This window comes from Malus sylvestris, chromosome 10 (assembly GCF_916048215.2).
Source record: "Malus sylvestris chromosome 10, drMalSylv7.2, whole genome shotgun sequence".
Classification (NCBI taxonomy): Eukaryota; Viridiplantae; Streptophyta; class Magnoliopsida; order Rosales; family Rosaceae; genus Malus; species Malus sylvestris.
Genome location: NC_062269.1, coordinates 65,643 through 91,830, shown reverse-complemented (window position 1 = coordinate 91,830; position 26,188 = coordinate 65,643). Strand labels below are relative to the sequence as shown.

General features: G+C 38.1%; 1 protein-coding gene across 2 annotated transcripts; it reads left to right on the top strand.

The window, feature by feature from the left end:
* Positions 1-8,352: 8,352 nt before the first annotated feature.
* Positions 8,353-16,125, top strand: LOC126584855 (uncharacterized). 2 transcript variants are annotated; one of them, XM_050249226.1, is made up of 6 exons: positions 8,353-8,906; positions 9,081-9,213; positions 12,245-12,386; positions 13,290-13,326; positions 14,234-14,552; positions 14,755-16,125. In XM_050249226.1, the coding sequence occupies exons 1-6, from the start codon at positions 8,724-8,726 to the stop codon at positions 14,793-14,795; spliced, it is 855 nt and encodes a 284-aa protein (XP_050105183.1). In that variant the 5' UTR covers positions 8,353-8,723; the 3' UTR covers positions 14,796-16,125. The 2 variants fall into 2 exon arrangements, with proteins under 2 accessions (XP_050105183.1, XP_050105184.1); XM_050249227.1 differs by having other exon boundaries at positions 8,354-8,906; positions 14,735-16,125.
* The last annotated feature ends 10,063 nt before the right edge of the window (positions 16,126-26,188 follow it).

The window sequence follows — 26,188 nt, the reverse complement described above, 5'->3', positions numbered from 1 at the left end:
ATCCCTGGCTAGGATCAACCAAGGCTCGACCCTCTGACAAAGAGAATCCTTTGCACCTCTCTACAAGGAGAAACGAAACAAAAGCTTGGCTTGCAATCTTATACTGGGAGGGAAGATCCGATTGAGCATATCTACCTCTTTGAATCTACCATGGCATACCGAATACACAATGATGAGGAACAATGTCTCATATTCCCCTCAACTCTCTCTAGTGGAACTCTCAATTGGTATTGTCGTATTCGACCTAATACTGTGGATTTCTTTACTGAGTGTTACAACCAACATGGTTCACAAATCAAAAGCATGGATTCCTTCATTCATAGCAAACCATTCATAAGCATCACTCATATCAATCAACATAAACATCATACATTTCAACACATTCATACATAAACATCATACATTCCAACACATTCATACATAAGCCAACTGTGCTTCGAAAGGGTTCAACATACTTTGTGTCATTCGACACTTGCTACAATGTGCCTTGGCACCTTGCCCTTATTCTCACCAATTAGGTGATGAAGGAACTCACCTTCGTGCCAACAACCAGGTGATGAAATGTACAACCCGTACTCTAATATTATTTGGCAACTTGCCACTCTTATCACCAACTAGGTGAAGAAGGAACTCATCTTCATGCCACCAACCAGGTGATAAAATGTACAACCCATACTCTAATATTATTTGGCAACTTGCCACTCTTATCACTAACCAGGTGAAGAAGGATCTCATCTTCGTGCCACCAACCAGGTGATGAAATGTGATGAAAGGTGACGAAGAAACTTACCTTCATACCACCAACCAAGTGATGAAAGCAACTCACCATTCATTCCACCAACTAGAAGACGAGTGGTACAACTTGTACATGTGAACTCCTAGCACAAATAATAAAAAAACCCTCAAGCTTTACAACTCAACTAGGGGAGCACTTATGCCTAACAAGAGTTATAGTCACCAACAAAATCTCATTGCAAGTTCAGTGCATGGTATACGAATATCAAGCTCTTCAGCCCTCTTGCATCTGCTCCAGACATTTCTCCTCTGTAACAATGCAAACACTACAACTCGTAGAAAGCTTCACACACTCTTGATTAAGATTGTTCGAAGCAAATTCAATTTATATGATTCATCCAAACCTTCGAATACTACAAGGTGTGGCTTGCATCACAATCTCTTGCTCAACAATGTGGAAACAAAATTTGTATATGTTGACTCTCTCACATTTTCAAATTTCTAGTTTTCCCAAAAAAAAAGAAAAAAAAAGAAAGGGAAACTGGGAAATTCAACAACTTCAACAAATGGAGGGCAACTACAATTCTCAAAAGCTTCACACACTCTTGATCAAGATAGTGTGAAGCAAAATCAATTTATGGTGCCAACAAAGCTTCATCAAAGGAGTTCAACCACAACTCTTAAAAGCTTCACACATTCTTGATCAAGATAGTGTGAAGCAAAATCAATTCATGGTACCCAACAGAGCTTCAACCTCAAAGCTTCACCTACAAAGCTTCACCAACAAAAGCTTCAACCTCAAAGCTTCACCTAAAAAGCTTCAACACAAAAGTTTCACCTAAAAAGCTTCAACACAAAAGCTTCACCTACTAAGCTTCACTACAAAGCTTCACCTACCAAGCTTCACTACAAAGCTTCAACCTTAAAGCTTCACCAACAAAAGCTTCAACAAATGGAGGGCAACTACAAATGCCAAAAGCTTCACACACTCTTGATCAAGATAATGTGAAGCAAAATCAATTAATGGTACCCAACAAAGCTTCAACCTCAAAGCTTCAACACAAAAGCTTCACCAACAAAAACTTCAACAAATGGAGGGCAATTACAAATGCCAAAAGCTTCACACACTTTTGATCAAGATAGTGTGAAGCAAAATCAATTCATGATACCCAAAAAAACAAAAAACAAAAAAAAAGGAGAAATATTTTTGAAAATTCGAAAATTCAAAAAAACAATTAGAAAATTCAAAATTCAAAAATCGAAAATTTGAAAAAAAAAAAAAAAAAGGAATAGGCCTCCCCTTCTTTGGGCCTAACAACTTTCATAACAAATATATATGAAGGAGGAGTTTTGGGCTACCACTTAGAAAGGAAAATGGTGAAGTTTTGTTACTTTGGAAACTTGGCTACTAGCAAGACACCTCCTTCGTCAACTCCCTCAACCGAAGCCTTAGGGAACTCCTACCATATGCTACTGCACCTCGCTACTTGGAAGTTTCACGACTACTCAGTGACTTGGATCTTTCAAGTCTCCAACCGAGAAGTTTTCCTTACTCGGGAAATTAAGGGAGCATTACCTCAACCTACATGCTTCACTCACAAAGCTTCAACATACAAGCTTCAACAAAAGAAAAAATTCAAAGAACTTAGTGAATGATATCTTAGTGTATTTAACACAATATGCTGAATGAAGTAAAGCTTATTTATTGATATCTCCAATAAATTACAGATACATGCATACACATGAACCAAAACAAACAAACAGGAGGGGGCTTTCATAAAGGTTGCTCATGAGAAGTCTCAGCACTCGGCAGAGCCCCAGAAATAGGAGGCACCGGAGGGTGATCATTTAGAGCCTCAGTACTAGGCAGAGCATCAGAAAGAGGAGGCATCAGAGGTTGATCATTTGGAGCTTCAGTACGTGGTACAGCCCCAGAAGACGAAGGCAATAAATGCCTTTCGAACAAACTCACAAACCTCTGATGATCACTTAAAATCTGACCCTCGGATTCCTGCAACTGGTCAAGCTTTCTCTTCATGTTTTGTAGCATAACTATGTGCGAGCCTGTGCAACTGTTTATTCTCGTGTTTGAGCTCTCTGATCTCCTGTTTAAGACTTACCACTTCAGCCGCCAATGATTCAACTTGGCGGGTTCGAGCAAATAGGCATTGGGCCATATTAGACACAAAACCCGCACACTGAACACTGAGAACCAGAGAATCCTTAACAACCAACTCATCGGACCGTTTGGAAAGTAGTCTGTTATCTCTGGGAGTGAGAATGTTCCTGGCCACCACCGTAGCAGTCATATCACTAGACATTTTCAGAAATAATGAAGAAAAAATGAGGAACAGTAAATCTCAAAAATACAAAAATAAGGGAGGAATTCCTACAAGCAGTAACTCTCTGAACGTGCTTCTTGAACACAATTGGCGCCCCTATAAAAGAAAGGGCAACATGGCCATTTGTTCAAAAATCGAAGAGGCACCACTCTTCGGATGCAACATTAGCTCCTTGGGTACCACAGATAACTTTGCCAAAGATCTATGACAAAGTTTAGACACATAAAATTTGAAGGTTCGGCTACCTTACTACTACCCACAAGGGTAAAGGAACAACATCACTGCTTGATAACTGGAAAGTCCCTACCTCCGTGCTCTGTGGCAAGGCAGACTGGAAAAAATGCCCAACCTTTACTCACATCCGAGAAAACATTCCCAACATGATTGCTTGCTCAAAAATCAAAGAGGCACCGCTTTCCAAATCTCGAAAGCCAGATCCCCCAACAAGATTGCTTGCTAAAAAATCGAAGAGATTCCACTCTCCAAATCTTGAGAGCCAAATCCCCCAACAGGATTACTTGCTCAAAAATCGAAGAGGCACCATTCTCCGAATCTAGAAAGCCAGACTCCCAATAGGATTGCTTTCTCAAAAATCGAAAAGGCACCGCTCTCCGAATCTCGAAAGCCAGATCTCCAATAGGATTGCTTGCTCAAAAATTAAAGAGGCAATGCTCTCTGAATTTCGAGAGCCAGATCTTTAACATATCTTCTTGCTCAAAAATCGAAGAGGCACCACTCTCCGAGCTTCGAGAGCCAGATTTCCTTGGATAAAACTTATCCGCAATCTTCACACCCAACATCAGCTTTCCGGATACCACAGACCACTTTTTCAAAGTGCTCTGACAAAGTTAAAACACGTGAAGCTTACAGCTCCCATTACATTGCTATGACCGAGAAGGGTAAAGGAATAGCATTACTACTTACTGTTAGGGAAATTCCTATATATGTCGACCTTCATCCTCCACAGCCAGGCAGACCTGCAAAAAATGCTCAACTCTTCCTCACATTCGAGAGGGCACTCCCAACGAAGTCTCTCGAAATACTCAGCTTCCTTCCACCCCCCCCCCCGGATAATATTTCTACAAACAAGTCATGGCAGAGCAAGAGTATCTCATATCATCAGGGTTGAAAGCAAGAGTATCCCATATCATGCTTTTTCCCTATCTTTTCATTTGCCCTTGCTCTTACATGCAAGACAAGGAGAAAGAGAGTAATCAATCAGCACTTGGAATCAAGCTTCTAGTCAGGAACTGACTGCTTGGAACCCCTTGCCTGATTACTTACCTAGCATTGCTCTCGAGTACTCATCTTCAACATCTTGTGCTTCCAGAGAAGATACCACGACTGCTTGAGAAGATACCAACATCTTGTGCTTAAAGTTGTCATTAACGTTAGCTATTTAAATTTGTTTGTACCATACTTGATCGATCTCGAAACTACCAAGCACCGGTCAACGTTATACCGTCAAGGACCTATAAGAGTTTCCCTCCCACCAGGAGGCCAATCACAGCGCGACACGTGTCAACACCAGAGGCCAATCACAACACGACACCTGTCAACATCAGAGGCCAATCACAACATGACACGTGTCAATGTCAAAACAAAGCTAGAAACTCTCTTATATAAAAGGAGATCATTCTCCCACAATAATCCCTAATGTCATTTGTACTAAATCATTCACTAGTACTTACTAAATGAGAGCTTAAACCTATGTACTTGCGTAAACCCTTCACAATTAATGAGAACTCCTTTACTCCGTGGACGTAGCCAATCTGGGTGAACCACGTACATCTTGTGTTTACTTCCCTGTCTCTATCCATTTACATACTTATCCATACTAGTGACCAGAGCAATCTAGCAAAGGTCACAAACTTGACACTTTCTGTTGTACCAAAGTCCTCACTGATTTTGTGCATCAACAAAATTAATATACTTAGAGTTAAATAAATTGTTTACTATAATTATTGTTTTAATATCAAGTTAAAAAAAAAAAGGGAAATACGTTAGCCCAACGAATATATTCGTCGGGCAATTGTTATTTTATTTTTTAGTTTAGTTTAGTTTTAAAGCGTTGCCCAATGAAATTTGAGTTGGGTCAAATTTTTAATAGTATTTAATCTAGTGCGAGGCAACGAAGAACATTGTCAGGCAAGATATTTTCGTCGGGTCAAGGCGGTCAGCACATCTTGACCTAATGACCTTTTCATGGGGCAAACTCTCTTTCACGGTTCACCAAAAGGATTTCTTTTTTTGCCGGGTAAGGCTTCGAGCGACGGGTTTTGTGTAACCAATCTTTCCCGACGAACTTCTGTCGTCTAAAGTTTTGGGCTGCAAAATCCCTTTTGACCTAAATTTGTTTTCCATTTGGTAAGTTGTTTTTTCTGTAGTTGAATGAACTTATCAAAAACATAAATTAATAGATTAAGATCATAAACCACAAATTATACAAGTACCAAAACTACAATTCGATAAACACAGAAACCAAACTGACTTGTAGAAGCAGTTGAAAAGAAGCTATAAGAGACTTCAAAATAGTGCACATTTCCTTGTAGAGATCTAAGATGATGAAGCCATCAATCTTCTATAGCAACCTTCAATACTCAAATGAACAAAGGCATTTGATTCAAAATAGAGCGTGTGTTTGGCAAGAGCAGATGCCTACTACTACTACTACTACACACACACACACGTTCAATCCACTATTCTTTCTTATTAGAATCCAAGTGGAACATTGACATAATTCAAAACCTCTTTCTTTTAGACTTCTTTACACCACTTTGAATCATAATGACAAGTATAACATACATTCTCATACTCATATTCTAACATACAATTTCAAAACATCAATATGTAATGTAAGAAGATTAAAATCACACTGCCTTTTTGAAAACCACCTCAAACTTGCCAAATCTAAACTACATATTAATGAAACCCTCTTTGTGGGCTAAAAGAGGGTGAAAAGACATTTTTGTCTTCTATCATAACAAAAAAGATCACAACAAAAAAGTTAAGGACAATTTGTAAATGCACAAAACAAAATTTTGTTGTTGTTTGTTTAAGCCTCACCTACAAATGATTTTATCTTCTCTAATTTAAAAAAAAATAAAAACCTCTCTCCCTCTCCCCCACTCCCACGTTCTCTCCCACTCTCTTCCTCTCTCCTTCAATTTTAAAAACAAAAGTAAAAAAATCCACACACACTTTGTGTGTAGGCATATATTACTAGGAGAAAGAGTTCGGCTAAGCCACACATTAGAAATTTGGTATCGAATTCGTCATCCATGAGATTCGAATCTAAGACCTCTCATTTTCAAGTGAAGAGGAATACCACCATACCGTAGTACTAAACGACAATTTTGACTTTATTAATATGCACATTTGAGTTCTTCCAATTATAAATAAGCTTAAATGACAAAATATTAAAAGAAATAGTGACACATAAGAAAAATATGTAAATACATAAGTGTACAGAAATGACTGTACCGAAACTTACTTGTACTAAAATGTCTATACCTAAATGTTTTTATCGAATTGTCTGTACTGAACTATATTATAATAAATATTTGTATCCAAAATATATTTATAATTAGTTACTATACCTAAATATTTTTACCAAAATATATTATAATGAATTAGTGTAGACTTAGAAAAAGTCATGAAATTACAAAAAGGAAAAAGACAGAATGTAAATGTTGGCATTTAAATAGAACCAATAGACTAAACTTAATTTTGAGTCTTGGACAACTTATCTTATATACGAATTAAAATCTGGCTTTCTTTTTTTATTTGTATATTTTATATCACAAAATCTGGTTTTCTATACATGCAGAATGACACCCCGTAGTCCGTGGACGGTAAACAGCAGCGGTTGCCAATTGGACGGCTGACTTTCGACTTCCCGCGCGATTCCGTTTTTCCGATTGTCGACCATTTCCTCCAAAAAGACTCTCTTTCCATTCCGTTCAGTTTCTGCCACTGCTCAGCCACTAAAAAGTTGAAAAAACGAACGCATATGTTGTTGGTGAGTTTCGTAATTTTGGGACAAAAACAGGGGCTAATGGGTCACTCCACATATCCCCTTCTATTAATCAAACGACAACGATTGATGAAGCACATAATGCAAACAGTAGCCATTCCCACTCCCTCATGAATTCATGTTTCGAGTCCCAGCCCAGAAAATAATTATTAAGAGTAATGTTATATTTATCATCTATTTATATTTTTTAATAAAAATAGGGTCTGTCAAAATATGTGGACTTTATCATTATTAAAGAGAAAATATAAATGATAATACGTATAAATAACAACTTATTATATTAACACCTCATAAGTTGTTGAATAAATCCTACATACTTAATACATCACACATTTGCTTTTTCAATAAATAATTATCTTAATACACCCCACATACTTTCTCATAATACCCTCACACATCACATTCTTAATATACATCTTACATTTTCTACATGCACCCTATATTTTTTATACACCCCACATTTCTCAAATCTTATAAAGCTTTTAATTTGGACAAAAAATGCTGACTGGAATTTTGACAAAAGATGCCGCCTGGGATTTAAAGCATATGTGGGTTGTTTTCAATTCCACCATTAAAACTCATGTCGTATGTTTTTAACATTTGGTGATAATTTTAGGTGTTTAATTCTTCATGTAATATCTGTGATCACTAAAAGATGAATACGAACATAGAAACTTGAAATAACGCAACAAAAGCAAGATTAAATAATTATCGATGTCGTCAAAATTACTAAAACAATAAAAAATATGAAGTCTTACCTCATTTGAAGCTTCCGAAAAATCGATTTCGTGTTTCATTCGTCAAAAATAATTTTTCTCAATCAACATGTTTGTAGTTTCATTAGTTAGGATTTTGTTCAACAATGCAGGGTCAGAGGGATTTTGATAGTTGAAGAAGATAAATAATATGTTAAAAATGATTTGGGTGTATTTATATATTTTTTATTTTTTTTAAACCTAATAAGGTCAAAATTGCCATTGTATAGTAGGGTAAATAAATTATTTAATATTAAATTTTAATGTGTGATGCATTCAACATTTTGTAGGGTGCTAATATAAAAAGCCTAAATAATAAGAATAGTAATTTTGAATTATTTAAAGAAAAACCTAAATGGAAATCATGTTGAGTAGAGAAGAGAGTCCAGAAGACGCGCCAACGGTAGAGCGTGTGTGAATTTGGTACAATAATGCGAAGAGGTGGGGCTAGCTGTGTATATAATTCATGTCCGTATTATGAGAGGGCTTTCCTCTTTTTTTCCAACTTTTGCTTTTTTCGCCCTCTCTCTAGTTTCCTCTCCTCTTTTCTTTTTGTTGATCTCTGACCCAATTGTCTGTCTGTGTGCTATCAATACCCTCACCACCACCACCACCAAGTTTACCATCGAAATCTCAAACAAGATCCCTCTTCTTCTTCTTCTTCTTGTACCAGCAGCAGCTACTAGGGCTAGAGCTAGATCTACTAGTAGTGTAGGGCATGCCAATTAGTGGTAGCTAGCTAGATATCTAGGACTCTCTTCTTACTAGTAACACCAACACCACCGCACAGGATTTCCAAGATACCGACCGAGAGCTGATATCATCATATCGTTCGCGATCAATCGAGAATTGAAGATGACTCCAGCTAATCTGGCAGGGCAGTTTGGCGACACGACTTACACCAAGGTGTTTGTTGGCGGGTTGGCATGGGAAACCCAGAAGGAAACCATGAAGAAATACTTTGAACAGTTTGGTGACATCTTGGAGGCCGTTGTTATCACTGATAAGGCCACTGGGAGATCTAAGGGCTACGGATTTGTATGCACTTTCCCTTTCATTTCATGCAATATATTGTATATAGCGTTTTTAGCTAGCTAGTTAGATAGATCTTGAAATAAATGAAAGATCTGCATATATGTATTTTACTATTTTGATTATATATATATATATATATATATATATATATATATATATATATATATATATATGTAGGTAACTTTTCGCGAAGCCGAAGCTGCGATGAGAGCTTGTGTGGATGCTGCTCCCGTGATTGATGGGAGGAGGGCTAACTGCAACCTTGCTTCTCTCGGTGTTCAGAGATCCAAGCCTTCAACTCCAAAGCATGGTAGTATTCTATTTCTTTGCTTTTATTTTCTTTAGGTTCTCATCCTCATTTTATTTTGGCTTTTTATTTAAAATGATTCCTGAAATTTGCATCATCCATCATTTTGGTCTCTGATATTTAAAATCAATAGAAGTAGTTCCTGAGATTGTCCACAATCCATGATATTGGTCATTCGGTTAAAAACTCCGTTAAGTGTCCTGGAACTCTTGGTCGGAAATTTGGGCAATTTTCAAAACTTCGTAACTCAATCGTTTCTTAACCAAATTCGACTCATAATGTATCAAAATGAAGATAGGAAAGTATAGAATAAGATTATACTTATTTGGAAGCCTAATGGTTGCTGGATATGGCCTGAAAATAGTCTGAAAAGTGACTGGTTCGCGGGAAAACTGGAAAATTTGCTGGAAACCGGGTAAACTTTAAACGTTTATAACTTCTTCAATACTCAACGAAATCGAGTGATTAAAAAAAAATCATACTTCTTGACGAGACGAAGATAATGGTACCTTTTTTGAAGGTTAACTCACCGTAGTTGGTCAGAAAATGGCTCGAAAATGGCTAACCATTTTCGAGTTAGCCACTTTCGAGCAGTTTTTCGGCTAAACCACGGTGAGTTAGTAGTCAAGAAAGATACCATTCTCTTCGTCTCGTCGAGAAGTATGATTTTCGTTTTTGAATTACTCGATTTCGTTGACTATTGAAGAAGTTATGAATGTTTAAAGTGTACCCAGTTTCCGGTGAGTTTTTCAAATTTTTCACAGACCAGTCACCTTTCAGGCTATTTTCCGGCCATCTCCGGCAACCACTGGGCTTCCAAATAGGTATAATCTTATTCTACACTTTATTATCTTCATTTTTGTATATTATGGGTCAAATTTGGTTAAGAAACGATTGATTTACGAAACTTTGAAAATTGCTCAAACTTCTGGCCAAGAGCTCCGGGACACTTAACGGAAAGACCAAAATTATAGATGGTGGACAATTTCAGGGATCATTTCTATTGATTTTAGATTTCATGAACCATTTCTATTGATCATGTATTCAGGGACCATTTTGTATAAAAAGCCTTTTATTTTATCATTAATTGAAACCTTATTTTTTTATTTTTGGTTAAGGTCTTTTGACTTTTGTGCATGTCCTTATTTGAATTTTAAATTAATTACATGTCATATGTCAATTTCAAAAATAAAAAAACTTATTAATCATTTTAGTATTTTCATATATTTCTATTTTTAATTTGTACCATTTTATAAATTTATACCAATATTCTTTTTAGTTTTAATTTGTACCCATAACTTTAAATTTAATCTATACCTAGATTTTTTAATTTATTTTGTACCCATATTTTTTTGGCTGAATGTACCCATACTAATTACATGTATTTATTTTATGTTTTAAAATATATCAAAAAAATTTCAAATTTAATAATTACGTCGGTACCTTATTTTTTTTGTTAAAACTATGTGAAGAACAATATATTATACTCTATTTTTTATTTTTATGTCAGTATTATATTTAAAATATTATTTCAATTTGTTAAATTTCATAATTTGTAGAATATTGATTGCATAAATGCAGGAGCTAAATTACTTAAATGATGCTAGGGACCTTAATCAAACTTTTTAAACAAAATGACCTTATTAATTTCATAAATTCCTTAAATGATGCTAAGGACTTGAAACTTTTAAATTTCATAATTTGTAGAATATTTAAAATACTATTAGATTGACTAAAAGACCAGAACCAAAATGACCTTATCAATTTCCTCAATACCTCATTTCTTCTTTAATTAATCTCTAATCTGTATAATTAAGGTAACATAGGTTTTACTTACAAAAGCTTCATCATGAACTAATCTTGTGTTTTCACGTGAACACACATATACATATCTTCTAATTAAGATACTTTAACTGATTATTTATATTACCATTAGTTCTTACATATTAACTTGGTGACGCAGCCAACAGCCTTCAGAGTTTTGGATATTCCTCACTAATTATCATTTATGTTCTCTAGAAAGAGGTTATTGAATATATATATATATATATATATATATATATATATATATATATATATTTGGATTGTGGTCCGAAAAATATTCTTCTTTGAGGAAAATTCTTTTCGCAGTGAAATATATGCAATAATGCAATTTAGATATTCCTCAACTAAGGATTAAGTTTATTTCTACATTTTTTTTTAATTTAAATTGGATCAATATCGAACAAGTCCAATATGAATATCTCATGTGCTTTTTGCAAAAATAGGTGGATAATATAAATACAGGCCCTTTAGGTAAAGGAATTTCTATTTTTTGAAAAAATGAGAATTAGGTGTGCAGCCTACTTCACATCGAATTTCAACAATCTGAATCGTCTATTTTGTAAGTCTCGATTCATAGATTATCCTTGCAAAAATCAATTCAATCAGAAACCATTTGCCTATTTAATTATCAAGATCAATTTCATTGTTTCTTATATAATAAAGTATTCATTCATTTTTTTGATCCTAATTAGATGCCTTAAATATTTCCGATTTGGCTAATATTTTGCAAGGATGATCTATGAGGTACAACTTGAAAAATAAACGGTTCGGATTGTTAAAGTTCGATGTGGTGTGGACCCTACAACTAATCCCCATTTTTATAAAAAAAAATGGGGATCCTTCCCTTAAGGGCTTCCAATATATATATATAAAAATAATTGGTGTTATGGTAGCTCAAACTTACGTAGCTACCATTCTAAAGCAAGATCGACATATTTGGAACCAAATTTCCATGCTCTTCTTAATTTGAAATTGTTTCAAGCATAGATATATATACTCATCCTTTCATGCAATATTCTTCCCCTTCTTCTGATTATTATTATCATTAGATTAATGTTAATGCAATTTTGTGTATATTATTTTAGAAGAGAAATAATGTTGATACTTATATATGCAGTACTAGTAGTAGAGATGTCTTTAATTTGTAGAGTGATGTATAATCAAAGTTACTTGGAAATATATAAGAGATTAATTGGGGAATGATGGGCAGGTGGAGGGGGGGGAGGCAGGAGCTTTGGGAGGGTAATGGGGCCATTCCAAACAGGGTTTGGAGGAGTGGGATCAGCTTTTCCCTCTGCGGCAACCTTCCCTCATTATGCCATCCAACAAGGGATACCTTACAATCTTTATGGGTATGTATGACAATTGACCATTTATTGACCATTTGACCATCTCCATCATCAAATATAATATTGGGTTACCTTACAATCTTTATTTTTGGATTACTGGGATTTTTTTGGATGTTCTGAATTACTTATATTTTAAATATTTTAATAGTTAGATTTTTATTTATAAACACAAAAATTAAGATACAATAGTTAAAATATTTGGAATCATCGGTATTCCGGAGCAGTCAATAATTTTTTATGGGTAACTATATATGCATGTGTTGATGATGAAGATGCTTTATATGTTGGATCCTCATCCATCTCTGCTAGCTGTATGAATACGTGTGTGTGTGTGTGTGTGTATGATAAGCAGCACGTGCTTTGCCAACTCATGGACTTCCACCACCCAGCCTCAACATCCTCATTAAAGTAGCCCTTTTTTTTATGACCAAAAAAAAAAAAAGTAGCCCTTTTTTTTAAAACATTTAAGTAGCCCCACTATATATGCATCAAAATTCTGTCAAAATTCACCAGCACGATAATCTCTCTCTCCACCACATGATCAACATCAAAATTCATTCCCTTTTGGCATGGTTGTGAGATTCCCCCACCCCAAAAAAACACACTGGCAATAACATAGTACACAATATATATGCACCGCGCAAGCTTGTGCTTTTACATTTGAACCTCATGCATGCATGCATATATATATGACATGCATCTTGTATCAGCAATCTCTCATGAGCGCATTGCATTCGCAACCTTAATTAACCATTCATTGACATGAATTGTTTTTAACATGCATGCTTCATGTTTTACACAACCATGTATAACGCATAAGTAATTTACATATTCGATTGAATTCGAATCGATATTGTCTTGTCTAATATATGCTGACTGACTTGTAACTCTTTCCGTTTCGATCAGGTACTCTTCATACTCGCCAGACTACACTTATCCTACGGTTTGTACAATCTTCTCCTTTTTATATTATATTATTTCCTTAATTAATTTGTATTTTCATTTCTTAGCACTTTTTCAAATATTTCCTCTAAAACATTTTACCCACTTGGTTTTCTCGTATTCCCTTTCTATAATGAAACATTCTACCTTTGCTTCTTTATAGGCATGCACTTTACTCTTCCAACAGCGTCCATATTACGTAGGGAATGTTTTTTTCAACCACTCTAAAGTGATAGTGATGTTTATCACTCTATTTATCACTATTAGATAATTTTAAATTTCGAGATCTGTGTAGTAGATAGATACAAATTTTAAAATTTAAACTTGTTCAACGGTGATAAATATGGTGGTAAACATTATCACCAGTTAAGGGTGGTGAGCAAAAAATGCACCTATTACGTAAGGGTAAGAGGAAAGGGGACCAACCAACACATATATGCATGGCATGTCTTGGCAATTCCATGTATGCGATGCCAAGTTGTGAAAAATAATTTAACTTCTTTAACTATTCCCATCAACCAAACTCTTTTTTTTTTACCTTGATTAATATACACCCGTGTTCCGCGTTCCAACTTGGTAAGTAGGCTTTCACTATAATCTACACCAAATAGCGCACACAAAAGAACAGGAAGGGAAGAAAGTGAAAAACAAGACCAAATATGAAAGTAAAAATGGGGAACCCACATGTACAGACTCCAGTTCCACGAGACCTCCTGAGTTTAAATACGCAGTTATATTCCTCGCGTTTACCGATAAAAAAAACATTTTTTTTTCTTTCTAGATATGTACTATATATACCTAAGTAATTGTACTTGAATTTAATGTAAGGTAATTATGTATTAAATTAACTAACTCGTATAAGTAAGTGATGGTTTGTGTTTTGTGCAATGTGTATATATATTTTTCAGAACTACTATGGTTTGTATGGAGGGGCAGCAGGCCAGTATCCTATGTACGGAACAAGCCCTGCAACTGGGATGGTGGCCGGAGCAGCGGCGGCGGCGGCATTTTACCCCTATCTTTCATATGGATCAGAAGGGAATGGAGGAGCCGCAGCAGGTGCGTATGGTAGCTCAGGTGTGCCGAGCTATGCAACTGGTGTCCAATACCCCCACCAGCAGCAGCAGCTTTTTCAGTATTCGACCATGAATTCAAGTGGAGTTGGAGGCTACCAGCACTATGGTCCTCCCATTTCTCTTGCGCCCTCGCCCGCCTTGCAGTCACCAGGTAATTACGTGAATTTGTTTTTTGTTAGATCGATATGAGAGTAATTTCTTTTTGTTTATCCTTTTTACCCCACTTAGTGGGAAAAGGCTTTGTTGTTGTTGTTGCTGATATGAGAGTAATTTCTTGACTTTTAACTAGTTAATCTTGGTTGAGATGGATGGAGACACTAATATCTTTGACAGTGTGTTTTGCTGTGCCACAGGCGTAACCGTGGCCCTTCCTGCACCAATTCCTCATCGCTAGTTCATCCGAAAGTGCGTGCGTGCATGCATGGCTTCAATTTATTTGAAACTCGATTCCACCCTCATCGGCTGCAAATGCTTCTGAGTTTTCAGCAACCTCTGGCCTAACCATGGTTCACTTCTCCATCTCTCTCTCTCTCGCCGTCTAACACACAATTAATTAGCCCAAGCAATTGGCATTTGAGCTAATTAATTTGCACACATACAAAGTCTCCCAAAGGGGCTACATGAAATCATTCCATCTCCACAATTGGCTGGGGTACGTAGGTACGCGCATCTCATGCATACTCATGCATTTCATTTTCCCCTTGAAGAGTTCCTTTGAAGAGGAACTAAAGCATCCTTTTAAACACCAACTCAGGCTACTGGGTTTAGCCAAGTTGGAAAATAGTTTTCGTTGTTTACCTTAAAATTCTTAGCCCTGGAGAGGCTGAGGCAACAAAAGAAAAATGTAACTTTTGGCCCAGGAAGGCTAAAGAAATGCATAAAATGGCTTGCGAATATTGTAAATTCAAAACAAATAGCAAGCCCCTCACTTTTGAAAATTTTCAATCCAAAAATGTTTAATCCCTCAATCTTCAGCTAATCAATCACCTCAAACAAAAAGAGGCGCGCAATTTTGGGGAAAAAAAATGGGCATGGAATGCCCCAGTTGTTTTGGCTGTTAGCAACTAGTCTTAGGATTTTGAAACTAGCTAGGAGCAGTGATGTTTCTATAAAGCTTTACCTAGTTTTTGTCAACTTTCACATAATATGTGTCTAACCAACCAACGTTGGATCTTTTTTCCTTTAGGGTAAAGGGAAGAAAATCCCTAACTCTTGTTCGTTTCTTGTAAATTCATCAAGTGTGGCTAAACTATTGGAGTTTTAGCCCCATTTCACTAATTTAATTTTAGGAGGGATAGTTTTTAGCATTAGCTTTTAGCTATAGCTGGTACAAATCTCATCATCCTTTTGAGCACTCCACTAATGGGTGTGGAGCTCAAAAGCATCTGCATGTAATCCTCGGGAGATATTTTGGTTCCCTTGGGTTCTTCTCCACTAACGCACCAACCATGGTTAGGACTTAGGGCTTCCTTACTCTTCTCTCTCTCTCTCTCTCTCTCTCTCTCATGTTCATCTACTACTTGGAAATGGACCTTGATACCCTTTTAATTATGTGTAAGTCTATGCTTTGGATTGTAATTAGGGATCCTATTAAGGACAGTTATGATTCATTCTCCATCGCTGCTGGTTGAGAATGGATATGCTACTCACTACTATGCTTTAAATTGAGACTTTTTTGTTTAATATTCTGATGATGATATTAATTGAGACTTTTAATTGCTTAATTCTTCTGAAGTTCAAAATTTTGGCAGTCAACAGAGGAAATATTGTAACTTTCTCAAAATTAATTAAACATGACCATCAATACCGTGAATTGATGGTAGTGCATGCAATAAAACTGAAAGATTTACCAATCCTTTCTTAACACGTATTGTGACAATCTGTATATTACAATATTATTTATATTTATACCTACATATTTGATTATGTTTACTTGGCATGTTGACATTAATCTTTGATGGGTTTTTTTCCTTGTTCAAAATTACGGTCTGGTGGTATTCTTCTTCATTTGGAAATGAGAGGTCTTATGTTCGAATCTTGTGGATGGCGAATTCGATACCAAATTAGGCTGTCAATTGTGTGGTTTAGCCGAACTCTCGATGTCTTTAACATAAAAATATTGATGTACTAAAAATTAAAAAAAACGTAACAAGAGACAATAAACTAATTTTAACTTCAACACACCAAAAGTCACGTCATAGTTTATAAAAAACACGGAATGATTTGCCAGCTTGATAAAAGCAAGTTGTTGATAGCCATTCTCAGTCGCTCCAAATTTAATTTAAGCTAGAAATCATGAAAAGATATATATATATATATATATATATATATATATATATATATATATATTTTTTTTTTTTTTTTTGAGATGAATCATGAAAAGATATTTAAGTCCATGAAGTGATCAACAATATATGTTTATGACCAACTAGTATATGTCCACACATAAAGTGTATGTGAAACTTTTTTATTTTTGTTTTTAAAATTGAAAGAGAGAGGAAGAGAGTGAGAGAACTGTGGAAATGTGAGGCTTAAACAAAAAATGGTAAAATTTTGATTTATAAAATTACGTTACTGTTCTTAATTTTTTTTTGTTGTGAAAAAAGACAAAAATGTTTTTTCACTCTCTTTTGGTTGACAAAGAAGGTTTCATTAATATGTAGTTTAAGTAAGACTAGAAATTTATGCATGTGCGTTACTGTGGGATAATTGAAAATTATATAAAAGATTAATTTGAACGATATAAAAGATTGTGCTACAGAATAAAAGCTCATACGGATGCAAATCCTACCTTAGATTTTCCTTTTATTTTCAGTTTTATCAAGCATAGCAAAATCATATATCTCTCTCTCTCTCTCTCTCTTTATCTCGGCATAACATAAGATTTAAATGAGTCATAAATATTGTATATAAGTGTTAAAATAAGAAACTGAATGTGTTATAGCAATGTGCGTGAAGATGTAAAAACAAATAAAAGAACCTGAATGACATAATGGTAACCACAGTAGACCAAGCAAAATAAAAACATAAAATAATTAAGGTTATACATTATTCGTACAAAAAATAAAGTAATACATTATATGGATCAACAATTGAGAATACAAAATGTTTGCTTGTCTCAATCAAATTTCGTCATTAAATTACAACAGATGAAAGAGAAAAACCCAAAAAAGACGCATAACAATAAAGAAATACCTTTGTCATAGACTCATAGTTACGTTCTTGCAAGCTTTGTTATCGATAATAACTCTGAGACAAACATCAGACAAAAATCGTAAATCTCAAGAAGGGATAGGATAAATGATTGAACTGAAAGGAATTTAAAGTATGATTTTTGCATATACCTTGGTGGGCTCATTCTCCGGATGAGTTTCTCGTACTCATCATTCATGTTATATGAAAAACTCATACTCGCTTCTGCGAAAAGCCACAAAAATAATGAAAATACTATTAGATAAAAAGGTCGGAGAAAATAAAAAAGAACCAATTGAAAAGATGAACAAAAATCATTGTAATCAGTTGGAACAACATACTTGTAAATCTTAGAGGGAAATTTTTTTAAGAGGTTAAAATAAAAAACATCATTTCGATCACCGGTCATTCAATTGGGATTACACAAAAATAACTAAAAACAACTTTCTCAGAAAACTACCTCATGAGATACAGATACCATTACTTAGGAGTTGGTAGTAAATCCAAAATTTAATTGGAGGCTCTACATAAAAAAATATATAATATATTAGTATGGACATACCATTCTGAATATTCTGTGAGATCTACTAATCTGAGTATATGACTATTATAGACATCGAAATTTCGATGAAATAAATGTTGATCAATAATTAAAATTCCAACGTTCATCTGTCACATAAATTTTACACGTAGCATGTGACTTAACGAAAAATAATAAATCATCGGAAAAGTTATCAAATAGGACTCGTGTCAACACCTGGCAGAAATGATTTATTTCATCTGATTATTTAAATCTAAAAAATCAAGTTTTGGAATTCTATAAATAGGAAGCCAATGCATTCATTTTGGGGGACCAATTCATAACCAATTCACATCACACCAAAACCTTGAAGCTTTGAAACTCCAAAACTCTGAAGTAAATCCCGAATGATCAATAAAGCTCTCTTCGTTCTTCGTCAAATCCTCATTCAAGATCAAGCTCCAACGGCCCTTGAAAAACTTCCACCAAATCCTCCTTCAAGATCAAGCCCCAACGCCCCTTGAAGAACTTCCTCCTTCAAGATCAAGCTCCAACGACTCTTGAAGAACTTCCATAATTCAAGATCAAACCCTGACGGCCCCCTTGAAGAAAGCGTTCATCGTTCATCACCTGTTCATCCTAAGATCAAGCCTTGAAGGCCCTTGGATCAACAACACAATCCACATATCTACACATTACGAAGATCGAATCAGAGGCTAAATTTGTAGAAGAGATTGTAACTCCTAAATCATTAATACAAATATTATTTTGTACATGTGTTTGTGTCTCATTCATCGCATGAATTTCCGTGTTTACAAATTTGGCACGCCCCGTGGGACAATCTCTACCTCTCATCTCTATCTTCAAATCCGTAAAAAGCACAAATGGCATCAAAGAAGGTTCAAGCGATTCCCTCAACCAATGCGAAAAACAAAAGTGTCATCGCCACAAGTGGTGTCACTTCGGGCATCATAACTCGAAGCAAGGCAAAAGCTCTTTCTGCTGCTTCTTCCACCCTTTTACCGATGGAGCAAGAGCACCAGAGGCACGAGCCCGTGATCACCCTGGCCTCGCTAAAAGCACCAAGAGAGGAAAGTTCGAAGAAGTACTTTGATTCCATGCTTTTCGATGTCGACTCAAGCAGCAGCTCAGCCATGCAAGTCATGATCACCAGAGTGACTTCAATAGCAACTGGCTCAAATGAATAAAGCGATCGCAAGGCTAACACGAACTGTGGAAGAAAAAGTTTTGCAAATCCCTGCGCTCACCAACCGACTGGAGGCATAGGACGGCGAGAACCCCGACCCAAAGGTTGATCCACCAAAGAAATGAGTCGGCGAAGAAGAGGAGCCTCCGGTGGAGAAAGTCGATACAAAGCCAGAGCTAGACCAAGCAGCAGTGCTCATGGGATCTCTCTTTATCCAGCAGTTGCAGGAGATGATCGCCAACACCATCAAGACGCAGTACGAAGGAAGCTCACATGACTCCGTACTATACTCAAAGCCCTACTCTAAGAAGATTGACGCTTTGAAGATGCCGAGGGGTTATCAGCCACCAAAATTCATGCAGTTCGATGGAAAAGGAAACCCAAAGCAACATGTCGCCCATTTCATTGAAACTTGCAACAATGCTGGAACAGGGGGAGACTACCTCATCAAGCAGTTTGTGCGCTCGTTGAAAGGTAACGCCTTTGACTGGTACACCGACCTCGAGCCCAAATCTGTCAACAGTTGGGATTAGCTAGAGAGGGAGTTCCTCAACCGCTTCTACATCACTCGCCGCACCGTAAGCATGCTGGAGCTAACCAGTACAAAACAGTGGAAGGATGAACTTGTCGTCGACTACATCAATAGATGGTGTTCATTAAGTTTGGATTGCAAAGATCGGCTTTCTGAAACCTCTGCCATTGAGATGTGCGTTCAAGGCATGCATTGGGGGTTACATTACATCCTTCAAGGCATAAAACCAAGAACATTTGAGGAGCTAGCACCTCGTCCCATGACATGGAGCTGAGTATTGCCAATCACAGGAAGAATGAGCCGATCACCGACTTCAAGAAAGATAAGGTGTTTGCCTCGAATGTAGACAAGGCCGCAATGTTAGACGACTTGCTAGAAAAAAAGGTAATTAAGCTACCCGAATGCAAATGTCCCGAGGAGATGAATCGCGTAAACGATCCTAAGTACTGCAAGTACCATCGTATCGTGAGCCATCCTATTGGTAAGTGCATCGTCCTTAAAAAACTCATCATGAAGTTAGCACAACAAGGGCAAATCGAGCTTGACCTTGAAGACACAGCTCCAACACATACTACTACAATTGCGTTTGGATCCTTCGATCCCGTGCTTCTCCAAGTGACACCTGACCACTCTCGTCAATACTCAAGCTGCACGACACCTTCTGCACAACCATCACTGGGGGGCAAGCAACCAAGGTGCACTTACCAACGATGACGAAGGATGGACCTTGGTGACCTACAAAAAGACAAGGAAGCCAAAACCACAAGAAACAAGGCCAAAAGCGGAACAAGGGAGAAAGCACCGCCGCCGCAACAATAGGAAACCCAAAGGAAACATAAGGGCTATTAAGCCAACATACGTTGGGGAACCTATGGAGCAAGAGCTACGCATTCTAGTCTACTTGCACAAGTACTTCCTGAATGACTTCTTCCAATAGTGCACTACCGTTGCCTATCACATGGTGGATGTGGAGATAGAAGAGCCCTCGAAAGGCGATGCTATCACAGTAGAGGAAGAGAAGACCCTCACACCCAAAGAAGGCCTACCGACACACGTCAGCATCAAGGAAACGTCACGATTGCCCAAGGGGATGCAAAAAGCGCTAATAGTGGTCTTAGCGAGTCCTGACGACCATGAGGTGCAAGACAGCAAGAATGAAGGTTTGAAGCTTCGGCCACACGAATGTGCCACCCATGATGTAATCAACTTTATTGACGAAGACTTACTGCTAGGATCAAGGCCTCACAATTGCCCTCTCTTCGTCTCTGGGTACATAAGGGAGCACAAAGTCAACAATGACCATAATCGGCATCAAGGTGGATGAACTATCCCTAAGCCGTCTACTAATCTAGGGTTTTAACCAAGGAGGACAAAGAGCAATGGGCATGATCCGAGTGGAGATGACTATTGGTGAATGTAGACATTGAAATTTCGGTGAAATAAATGTCGAACAATAATTACAATTTCAACGCTCACGTGTCATATAAATTTTACAAGTATCGTGTGACTAAACGAAAAATCAAAATAAATCGGAAAAGTCATCAAACAGGACACGTGTCAACACCTGGCAGAAACGATTTATTTCATCTGAATATTATATTCAAAATTAGGCCTTGGGAAATTCTATAAATAGAAGCCATTTCATTCATTTTAGAAATGAGGAATTCACATATACATTTCTCTACTCCCAAATTGGAAGAGAATTCCCTAAATCCTTGAAGCTTTGAAGTTCTAAAGCTTTCAAGCATCCAACCTCCTAAATTCCCAAGAAATCCCGAAGGATCAAGAAAGCCCTCTTCGTTCTTCGTCAAATCCTTCTTCAAGATTAAGCCCCGACGACCCTTGAAGAAAGTGTTCATCGTTCATCATCCGTTCATCCTAAGATCAAAGCCCCAACGGCCCTTTGGATCAACAACATCAACAAATCCACACATCCAACTGTTCTCCAAGATCAAGCCCAAAAGCCCCTTGAAGATCCGTTCATCACCGTTCTTCAAGATCAATCCCAAAAGCCCTTGAAGACCCATTCATCCATCAACCTTCAAGATCAAGCCCAAAAGCCCTTGAAGAAATCCGCACAACTATTCTTCAAGATCAAGCCCAAAAGCCCATTGAAGATCTGTTCCCTCGACCTTCAAGATCAATCCCCAACGGCCATTGAAGAAACTTTCAATCGTTCATCCAAGATCAAGCCTCGACGACCCTTGGATCAATCGCACATCCACAAATCAACACCTTACGGAGATCGAATCAGAAGATCAAATTTGAGAGAGATTGTAACCCCAAAATCATTAATACAAAATATTATTTTGTACACGTGTTCTTGTCTCGTTTGTTTCAGGAATTTCCGTGTTCACAAATTTGGCACGCTCAGTGGGATAATCTCTACCTCTCATCTCTTTCTCCGTTCAGGGAATCCAAACACACCTCAAAGTTAATGGCATCAAGCAAGGGATAAGCCGTTCTCGCAACCACCAAGGGAAGGATCCTGAGTCCTTCTGCCGTGAACAGACAATCCATTGGCGCCACAAACGCTCATCAACATGCTGCTTCAAAGTTGGTGCCACTAAAGGAGCAAGGGGAGCATCAAAGGCGCGAGTCTGTCATAAACCTGACCTCGCTAGGGGCACCGAAGCATGTTGCTGAGGCACACAAGATGACATCCCAAAGAAGCCAACGACGTTCTTCGTCAGCATCCTGGATGTCTAAAGGAAAGTCACGTCTATTGGTTGCACAAGTCATGACCATCGGCGTTACCTCCATTAAAGAATAACTGGCTCAAATGAATGAAGCGATCGCAAGGCTAACACGGAATGTGGAAGAAAAAGACTTGCAAATCGCTGCACTCGTTAACCAACTAGATGCTAAGCCCGACGTGAAAGTCGAGCCAGGGGTTAATCCACTAAAGAAGGAAAACGATGAGGATGAGGAGCCTCCAGTGGAGAAAGTCGATGTGAAGCCAGAGCTAGAGCCAGACCAAGCAGCGGTACTTATGGGATCTCTTTCTATCCAGCAGCTGCAGGAGATATTCACCAACACCATCAAGGCGCAGTACGAAAGGAGCTCACATACCTCCTTGTTCTACTCGAAGCCATACTTTAAGAAGATTGATGCCCTGAAGATGCCAAGGGGTTATCAACCACCAAAGTTCATGCAGTTTGATGGAAAAGGAAACCCAAAGCAGCACGTTGCACATTTCATCGAAACTTGCAACAACGCAGGGACAGAATGAGACTACCTCGCCAAGCAGTTTATGCGCTCGCTGAAAGGAAACGCATTTGAGTGGTACACGGACCTAGAGCCTGAGTCCATCAACAACTAGGAGCAATTAGAAACAAAATTCCTTAACCGTTTTTACAACACCCACCGCACTGTAAGTATACTGGAGCTCACAAATACAAAGCAGTGGAATGATGAGCCAGTTGTTGACTACATCAACCGATGGCGCACTTTAAGTCTCGACTGCAAAGACAGACTTTTAGAGACCTCCTCAATCGAGATGTGTGTTCAAGGCATGCAGTGGGGATTACACTACATCCTTTAGGGCATCAAACCACGGACATTCGAGGAGTTAGCCACTCGCGCCCATGACATGGAGTTGAGCATTGCCCACCATGGGAAGAAAGAACTGATCGCCGACTACAAGAACGACAAAGTTTTTGGGCAAAGGTGGATAAGGCTGTATGGAAACCCACCAAGGAAGCAATGATGATCAACACGGCTCCCTTCAAAATCTCTACACGAGGCAAGGCGATTCAAGCCGAAGCTTTTCGTGATCAAAGATGCGTAGACGCACTTTGAAGGAGCTTGAAGAGAAGACTTATCCATTCCTCGACTCTGATGTGGTTGCCATGTTGAAAGACTTGCTTAACAAAAAGGTGATTGACCTACCTGAGTGCAGACGGCCGGAAGAAATGAATCATACTGACAGTCCAAGGTACTGTAAATTCCACCGCTTCATCAGTCATCCGACGGAAAAGTGCTTTGTGTTGAAAGATCTCATCATGAAGCTGGCCCAGAAAGGAATCATCGAGCTAGATCTTGACGATGTGGTGAAGTCAAACTATACCACCGTCACTTCTGACTCTTTTAACTCAAAGTCTTCACCTCAACCGCTGGGGGCATGCTCCAGAACCACTTCAGTTAAGTTAAGTAAAGTTGAAGGATGGACGCATGTTACTCTAAAGAAACTGCACAAGAAGCATACGTCTTATCCACAAGTTCACCAATTGGAAAAAGGGCAAAGCAGCTCTTGTTAACCTCCAAAGCTACACGAAAGTGTTGTGGATGATGAAATTGCAACACGAAGATTGTCCATTGCCATCACGATGCGCGACTTCTTCCCCGAAGACTTCTTCAATCACTCGGTCAAGACTCCTTGCTATGGAGATTGCAAGGAATGCCTTTCCAAGATCGTTTGACAAATTTACCAAGCTCCTCGTTCGCACGAGCATAAAAGGCAACAACCAAATGCTCCCTGTCCGCACGAGCATAAAAGGCGACAACAAACGCTCCTTACCTGCACAAGCTGAAACTGCAAACGGCACCAAATGCTCCCTGTCCGCACGAGCATAAAAGGCGACAACAAACGCTCCTTGCCTGCACGAGCTGAAACTACAAATGGCACCAAATGCTCTCTGTCCGCACGAGCATAAAAGGCGACAACAAACGCTCCTTGCCTGCACGAGCTGAAACTGTAAACGGCACCAAGATGTTTCTGGCCCGCAAGAGCATAAACTGAGTACGGCACAAAAAAAATCCTAAAAAAGATGTATTTGAACTACGTTTTGACTTGATCTCTTTCTTTGGAAAGGTACGTAGGCAGCTCGAGCATTCAATTTCGAGTTCAGTCACATCAAATAATAATAATAATAATAGGGGTTTGATTAAAATTTCATTGATGAAGGTCAATTTTATTAAAAATTTATTTTCTTAAAAAAAAAATTTCAATTTTCTTTGTACAAAATTAATTACGGTTTCTTCGAAAAAAAAAATGAATACATATGTTATTATGTATTTACCAAAAAGAAAGAAAGAAAGAAAGAAAGAAAGATACAATTTCTTCAAAAGAAAAAAAAGGAAATATATATATATACACACAAGTCCAGGCCCAGTTCCTTTGTGGCTCCTTAGCCCAATCTCGCCTCTTATCCGGCTAAAAACTCTCTTTTTCTCCAGCTGGAAATACACTAGCACATCATCGCCATATTCCTCACCATGCTCATCACACTCAGTGCTCTCACTATTGAGTCCATCACAGGATCACATGGCAAGACGCTGGAAAAGTGGAGCTCATCGAAAGGTCATCCTACTTGGGTCAGCTGTTCCCCCTATGATTCACCTCCTATGATTGCAGTTCAAGGCTTTGTTGTTGGTGAGATCACCCAACAAAAGAAACAAAGGTGATGAGCAGGTGTGGGTACGAGCAGAGCGCCATGGCAGGCTGCGAGGGGATGGATTCAGTCGTGTGCTCAAAACCATGTCATTTCAGCCTTCTAAATCCTTCTTTCAATGACAACCTCACATTCCAGCGATCCTGCCAAGAAGGGATCTGTGACTCCCACGCCATGAACATCCAGTAGCTGCAACGGCTTGGCATACCTAATGAAGATAGTGCCATCAGAGACAAGCATCTCGATGATCACACCGTTGCCACACACGTCTATAATCAAGGGCCTGGTAGCAGATATGATGAATTTTTACAACTAGTACAGGAGCATCGGGCCATGGTTGAAGCGAAAGAGCCTGACGACAGAGTTAGATGGGAAGAAGACAATTAGGGGCACGTTGCAAGAGTTGGAGAAGTGGCCACTCGACGATAACGACGAGGATGACGAAGTCAACACCGTTTCTGTCATTATTAAACAAAAAACTAACAATAAGGTCCGAAGTTAAAAAAAGCCTTGTCCGCCTACTCGACCACTGCGTCGAGTTAGAGCAGCCTATACTGGTCTACGAGTACATTGAAAATGGAACCCGTCTCGGACATCTGCAGACTTGAAATCCTGGTGGTTGAAAACGACTTTCGTGGATGAAACATTGGTAGATTATGCTTGACACGGTCCAATGTCTGGTTTATCTCCATAACTCAAGCCTCCGCGCCCAAAAACGATGGCGTTCTGCGCCCAGACCCGTTCCAACCGAACTTGGACCTCATCTCCCTCAGGAGTTCTGAATCCTGCACTTTTTTCAAAGACCTGCCCTTGGCCTCCCGACCAACTTCACTTGCAACGGTAGCGTCGTGGTACAGGTGGTGGTGCTACAGTGCATCATCTGGTACATTCTCCTCTGCATCATCCTCCTGTGACTGCAATACACTGTTTTCTGTGCCGGATT

Coding starts and splice junctions, on each gene's coding strand:
- LOC126584855 (XM_050249226.1), top strand. CDS start 8,724: ATGACTCCAGCTAATCTGGCAGGGCAGTTTGGCGACACGACTTACACC. Junction 8,907..9,080: donor GATCTAAGGGCTACGGATTT/GTATGCACTTTC, acceptor ATATATATGTAG/GTAACTTTTCGCGAAGCCGA. Junction 14,553..14,754: donor GCCCGCCTTGCAGTCACCAG/GTAATTACGTGA, acceptor GCTGTGCCACAG/GCGTAACCGTGGCCCTTCCT.